The following is a 7,693-nucleotide window of genomic DNA, read 5'->3' as shown; positions in this document are numbered from 1 at the left end:
ATGTCATAAAATTCATCGATTTTGGTCACACTCACATATGTAATCATCAAATTAAATTTAAGTATTAAGTTGTGTGATCAAATCGAAGAAAAATATAAGTCAGAAGATCAAATATAAAGAAATTAACAGCTTGTTTGAGAGTGATTTTTTGCTCTAAAAAAATTAATTTTTTGACCGTTATTTCACTATTTCAATCGTCATATTTGATTTTTTCTCCTACAGGTGAACCCCACTTTTCTCCTAACGGTCAAAAAATCAATTCTCAAAATCACTCTCAAACGTGCTCTAAAGTTAAGTAACCAACATAGAGCATATGCATACTTTTGGTGACCTCTCAGATAAATTCTCCCACTCGCTAACCCATTCTACTCGCCGCAGTTTCATGCCACGTCATTCCCACTGCCACCGAAACGCATAATTCTCATCTACGCTACCCCTACGGAAATCAATCATCGTACCAAATAATCAGAAGAAATATCCATTTTAAGCCGTTAGATCAGACATGGACCCCACGTGGGTCCCGCTTCGCGAGTATTATAGTATAGGGAATCATCCGTGCTCTCCAGATTGTAAGTACTCGACTACTTTACTACTCCAAGGCTCCGTTTCCAATTCATCCGTGACGCGAAGAATGGACCAAAACGGTGCCGTGAGCTTCCGCCATCGCCGGTCTCCATCTTCCGATAGATTTCTCGGCGTGTTCTCTCCGCCTTCTAAGGACTCCGCTTTCACTTCCTCTTCACCCGTCGCAGGCGGTGGAGGCGACGAGCTTAACGAAGACGATGTATTTTGGACCGGCGACTTCTCCGAGCCCCAGCGCGGTCTCTCATCTGCTCCAACTTATCACACACGACAGTCCTTTAGGCAGCCGGAGAAGTTCGGCATCCTTGCGGCATTGACGGAGGATCACCGGAAACCGGACTCTCAAGCCATCCTTCTGAAACCCTCACTGCCTTCGTCACCATCTTCGTCAACCACGTCGCTCTCACGCGCCATCCCTTCAATTCCTAAACCCCCGATTGAATGCAAGTACTCGCAGTCCATGCCTTCTCGACGGTTCCAGCAATCGGCACCGGTGAATGTCCCGATGATGCCAATGAAGCCAAAGAACGGAGAGCTTTCCGACGCGGTCGATGATGACGTGGACGACGACGAGATATTGCCACCGCACGAGATCGTTGCCCGTGGATCGTCAAAATCTCCAAAAACTACCTTCTCGGTGCTCGAAGGCGTGGGAAGAACGCTCAAGGGGAGAGATCTAAGGCAGGTCCGCAATGCCGTCTGGCGTCAAACAGGTTTTCTCGACTAGTAAATGTAGCGATTATTTATTTTAATTTTCTATATTTTTTGCTTTTGGTTTTTTGGGCTTTTAGACTGAATAAAATTATTTTTGCAAACTTTCAGTTCTAAAACCTACTGTTAGTATTAAGTATTTACATTTACCATGGGGTATGGCTTCTGCTTTCTCCCTTGATTTTTTTGCTGCTTTGAAGTTGGAATGATATGAACTCTACAATTAATTACGTTGTTAATAGGATTGTGTTGGAAAATATTTTGTACCAGCTCACCACATGAGTGGCAAATGAGGTGTATCTCATTAGTTGGGTATTAATTAACTTAATTAAGTTCATTGAATTTGATATTAAAGCTTGAAATCTTAAATTATACACTACTGCAATATATTTAATGCGAAAGCTGTTAATTGTGAATCATTAAACTACTTTTCAGATGCTATGCTTTTTTTTGAGTCTTTTCATTAATTCATTCCTATCATAAATAATCATCTCTAATCTGCTGAATTTAAGTAGCTTGCCTACATTTAGTACATTGCCGTTCTGTTCATGGGTCTGGGGTGAAATGTGTGTTTTTATTTTTACCTATAGAGCCAATATTAAGTTGGTAATTATTCGGGAGAAGCAGGCTAAGTTATGGAATTCACTCTTAGTACTCCGGTTTCTGGCCTCCCTGTTTGATTGGGTTTAGGTGAACATGGCTCCCTTTTTAACATTCGCCTAGTTGACTCTCTTCAATATTTGAAGTTGAATGAATCAAAGACAATAAAATAGCGATCCGAAATAATATATAGCATCTAAATTTAAGAACAATTGGTCTTGAACTGTGCCTTTCAGGTCGATTTGTGGTTTTCTGATTTGGTTAAGTCATTAGGGACTGGTTGGAAGTATCCTTGCCGGAACGTCCTGACATTCCACTTGTTTCAATTTGGAATTGAGGTTCTAGTGATCACGTAAAAAGATGTTCACAGGATTTCATAGCTGCCAATAACCATTTGTCGTGCCGCTTGTCATTAAGCAAGTATGCAATTCTATTAAAACAAGAGTTGTGATATGGGTACATTATGGACACCATAATGGTGTCCATAATGTACGCCAAGAATTATTCTTAAAACAATTTGGAATTGAGTTTCTAGTGATCACATAAAAAGATGTTCACAGGATTTCATAGCTGCCAATAATCATTTGTCGTGCTGCTTGTCATTAAGCAAGTATGCAATTCTATTAAACCAGTATATTGGCTAAGTAGGAAGCTGAGTGCTTTGCAGTTAATGTCCATTTGTAATTGATTAAAACTACGGATATAGTTATCTTACCAGTGATCCATATAATTCTATCTCTAGTATTTCCTAGGTTCCTCCTTCTAACCACTTTGCCGTAATAGCACCCAACTCTTAACCACTTGTAAAGGCAAAGGGTGTTTCGCGTATGTCTGAGCTTCCAAGTCAATCATAGTGACTAAGAATTTTAGAAGTAAATCATACTCATTAAGAATTTTTGACATGTTTAAGCGAATGTTTGATACCCATTGATGCAATATTAGAAAGAATATTATTATGTTTAGCTTCCAATTTGAATTCGTATTTTAGGAAATATAATTAAGTTTAATTTAGTTGCTCTTATTAGTTATTTTCTTTCTTAAGATAGAACATCTCAAACCCTATATAAAGGGCTCTTTTGGCGTTGTAATAAATCAAGCTTTGAATGAATAAAATTTGATATTTTCTCCATTATTTCCCTCTTCCTCTCACCCCTCTTCTTCTCTCCTTTCCCCTTCCTTTATCTTCTTCTTTACCTTCTTCCCTTCTGTTAGAAATTTACTTAAACATGCACAGCGAAAATAAAACATTTTCAACTCCTACCAGAACTCATCTTTGTATTTAAATAGGAATTGTGATAAAAATTATACATTTTCTTAGATCTGCAAACTTTTTGGTATCTTTGTTCCAGCAACTTGAATTTGCATCCCACGGCTTCCCAATTGTCCAGCCTCCAATAAATTCCACACAGAGAACAAATTGCAGCTACTAGGGTTTTCTCCTCTTGTGCTAGCAAGAATTATGAGATTCTCTACGGATTGAAAACCCTAGTCATATATTTATATAAGTCCAAACGGGCTTGACTTGGTCCAGTCCAATATTTAATTAATCTATTTAATTAAACACAATCCGTGAATTAATTAATCCAATTAATTAATTCGGGTTTATAAATAACCAACCCAATTAATTTATTTATTCAATGATTGTTAAATTAATTAATTGACAAATTGCAATATTCCAATTCTTTTTTGTGTGCGACCCATCAGGTTTCCGATCACGATGCCTAACGACGTGAAATATTATTTTGATCTAATCAAAATTGATAAATTAAAATACTCTTTTAATTTATTACTAATTCACACTCGCCGTCCCAAATTGACATCTAGCAATGTATCAGGACAACACATGTGACAGGAAATGTCATGTGGTATGACAAAATCAAATTTGCTCATTTACCATGAAACTATAATCCATTCGTCAATATGATCCGATCAATTACGAGATATGGGAGTATGTTAATCTCGATTATCGATCATATTTTTCATTTTACTATTAAGTCAATATGAGTCGAAAACTCCTTTTTGACTTACGTGTATACCTTGGTTAAGGATTTCGTTGTTGACTTAATTTAACGAAATACAGATCACAATCTCTTACTATCTAGAGTGACGAATCCTGTATTGGTCATTCACAACCTTCATATGGTTCTTGACATATCCGAACGATGTCGTATTAGCGGCCCTTAGTAGAACAACATCCAATACCGTCAAAGCATGACCGTCCTTATACATGGCACTATGATGACCTCAAGTCAAAGGACCAATTCCACTACCGAACGTTAGAGATTAACCACTGACACTCAGATAGTTATCCATGTGGAATCTCTTAGCGGGTCTCCAGTGTTTCGTTCTATAACAAAATATCCACGTGTTCATTTAAGTGTCACTACACTTTAGCTTGTGAGATCAGCTACTTACTTCACAAGTAGGAAATGACACACATGATGGTCTATCTGTAATAACAATATCCGTATTTCGTTATTACTTACGACCACGGATTATTCAAGATTGTATCTCACAATCACAACTCCTTGTGATTAACAAATCACTTAAACTTGAATCTTCGGACTCTATTATTTAATATTATTTATTAGAATATCAATTTAAATAAATAATAGATCTTGCCAAAAATAAATGTATTAAACATATTAAAAGTGTTTACAACCTAAATCGATTGGATTTAGGACATAACACTTACAAACTCTCACTTGTACTAGATCCAATCACTCATGTATCTAATACCATAAGCGTCCACATGACGATCATGTTTATCTTGTGACAACGACTTTGTCAATGGATCTGCAATATTGTCATCTGTGGGAACTTGCTCCGTCTTTACGTCATTTCTTTGTATAATCTCCCTGATGAGATGATATTGCCTTAGCATATGTATGGATCGTTGGTGAGACCTCGGTTCCTTCGCTTGTGCGATGGCTTCATTGTTATCACAATACAGAGGTATGGGATCAACAATGCTAGGAACAACTCCCAGTTCATTAATGAACTTCTTGATTCAGACAGCTTCCTTCGCTGCTTCAGAAGCAGCAATGTACTTGGCTTCCGTTGTTGAATCAGCGGTTATCTCCTGTTTGGAACTTTTTCAACTAACTGCTCCATTGTTGAGAGCTTAAGAACGTTTTTAACCGCTATCCAGTGCTTCTCACCAGGGTTTGCTTGAAACCTGCTCGTAACACTTAGAGCATATGAAACATCTAATCTTGTACATAGCATCACATACATGACAGATCCTATCATTGAAGCATAGGGAATCTTATCCATGCGATTCCTTTTATCATGTGCTTTAGGACACATATCTTTTGAGAGGTAAATCTCATGTGACATATGATACAAACCTCTCTTAGACTCTTCCATATTAAATCTTCTCAAGATTTTGTCTATGTATGAAGATTAGGATAAGCCTAGTAATCTTTTAGATCTATCTCTATAGATCTTGATTCCCAAGATATACGCTATTTCTCTCATATCTTTTATGGAGAAATTTTTTGACAATCATAATTTTACCGATTGAAGCATTAGAATGTCGTTTCCTATTAATAATATGTCATCGACATATAATATTAGGAATACAATCGCGCTCCCACTTGTCTTATTGTAAAGACACGGTTCATTTTCATTTTTGATAAAATCAAACCTTTTGATTGTCTCATCAAAACAAAGATTACAGCTCCTAGAGGCTTGCTCTAATTCATAAATGGATCGATTTAGCTTACATACTTTGTTAGCTTCTTTGGATTCAAAACCTTCAGGCTGTGTCATATACACCTCATTTTGCAAGTTTCCATTAAGGAAAGCAGTTTTGACATCCATTTGTCATATCTCATAGTCATGGTATGCAGCAATTGCAAGCAAAATTCGAATGGACTTCAGCATGGCTACAGGCGAAAAAGTTTCATTAAAGTTAACGCCTTGTCTTTGTGTGTAACATTTCGCTACTAGCCTTTCTTTCTATGTATGGACGTTTCCATCCAAATCGACATTTTTCTTGTAAGCTTACAACCTATCGGTTTTATTCCACCTGGAAGGTCGACCAAGATCCAAACCTTGTTCTCATATATTGAGTTCATTTCGGATTCCATGGCTTCTTGCCATCTCTTCGAGTCAACGCTTGACTTCGCTTCTGCATAATTTATAGGTTCATCATCCTCGACTAATAATACTTGATTAGTAATCGTGAATTCGTACCTTCTGGGAGGTCGAATGATCCTACTTGATTTACGCTGAGCTGGAGTGTCCTTAGGAGTCTCTACATCCTGATCAAGAGTATATCCATCAGCAAGTATGAGATCAGACTCAGGTTTGATGTCAACAATATCTGTGGATTCTTGAACTTCTTTAAGTTCTATCTTGCTCCCACTATCCTTTCCTAGAATAAACTCTTTCTCTAGGAATATGACATGTCTTGAGATGAACACCTCTTCTCAATGAGATTATAAAACTGATATCCAATTGTCTCTTTTGGATATCCCACAAATACGCATATATCAGATTTAATCTCAAGTTTATCTGATTCATTTCGCTTTACATAAACGTCATAGCCCCAAACTTTCATGTGAGATAAGTTTGGTCTTTTTCCTCTCCATAACTCGTATGGAGTTTTGTCGACCGATTTAGATGGGACACGATTAAGTGTGTAGTACGCAGCAATTAGTGCATGACCCCAAAATGATTTTGGGATGTTTGCATGGCTCATCATCGATCGCATCATGTCTAACATTATACGATTCCTCAGTTCAGATACACCATTATGTTGCGGTGTATATGACGGAGTCCACTGCGAGAGAATCACATTCTCTTGTAGATAATCTAAAAATTCTCCCTTTAAATATTCTCCACCTCGATCTGATCTTAGCATGAGAATATTTTTATCAGTTTGTTTCTCTGCTAAAGTTTGAATTTCTTGAACTTTTCAAGTGCCTCATGCTTGAATTTCAGTAAATGTGATGAAGTAAGAAAAATCACCTCTGGTGGTGATTGACATGGGTCAACATACATCAGTATGTATTAGTCCCAGTAGTTCTGTAGCTCTTTCTCCTTTTCCAGTAAAAGGGAATTTGGTCATTTTGCCTAATAGGCACGATTCGCATTAGTCAAATGATTCAAAATCAGTTGACCCCAAGTATCCATCTTTATGTAATATGGAAAAGCGTTTGTCATTAATATGACCCAGTCTGCAATGTCAGAGATAGGTATTATTTAGATTATCACTTTTATGCATTTTATTTTCTATAATCATAATAGATGACCCAGTATCAAGAATATAAATTTCATTTTGTAACACACCACGACCATAAAAAATGTCATTTTTATAAAACGAACAATGATTGTTCTTAACATTAATTGAAAAATCATTCATGTCCAAACACGAAATAGAAATAATATTTTTAGTAATGACGGGAATAAAATAGTAATTTTCTAATTTTAATACTAAGCCCGAAGGCAGTGGTAAGAAGTATGTCCCTATAACTAATGCAACAACTCTTGCTCCATTCCCCAAGCGCATGTCAACTTCTCTTTTCTGCAGTGGTTTACTTCTCTTTAGTCCCTACATATTTATACAAATATGAAATCTACATCTGGTATCTAATATCCAAGAAGCTAATGAAGTAGACATATTAACCTCGATAACAAAAGGACCTGAAGTAGAAGCTTCAGAAGGCTTCTTTCCCTTCAAGCTTGCGAGGTAAGCCTTGCAGTTCCTCTTCCAATGACCTTTCACTCCACAGTGATAGCATGGGTCATCAGATTTGGTATTGTCCTTGTCTGCTTTGACTGCTTTGTTATT

At 37.0% G+C, this 7,693-nt stretch overlaps 1 protein-coding gene across 1 annotated transcript; it reads left to right on the top strand.

The window, feature by feature from the left end:
• The first annotated feature begins 487 nt into the window (after positions 1-487).
• Positions 488-1,579, top strand: LOC111412511. Its single transcript, XM_023043452.1, has one exon. The coding sequence runs from the start codon at positions 503-505 to the stop codon at positions 1,307-1,309; it is 807 nt and encodes a 268-aa protein (XP_022899220.1). The 5' UTR covers positions 488-502; the 3' UTR covers positions 1,310-1,579.
• The last annotated feature ends 6,114 nt before the right edge of the window (positions 1,580-7,693 follow it).

Source organism: Olea europaea, chromosome 2, assembly GCF_002742605.1.
Source record: "Olea europaea var. sylvestris chromosome 2, O_europaea_v1, whole genome shotgun sequence".
Taxonomy (NCBI): domain Eukaryota; kingdom Viridiplantae; phylum Streptophyta; class Magnoliopsida; order Lamiales; family Oleaceae; genus Olea; species Olea europaea.
This window is presented reverse-complemented; position numbering and strand designations above follow the sequence as displayed.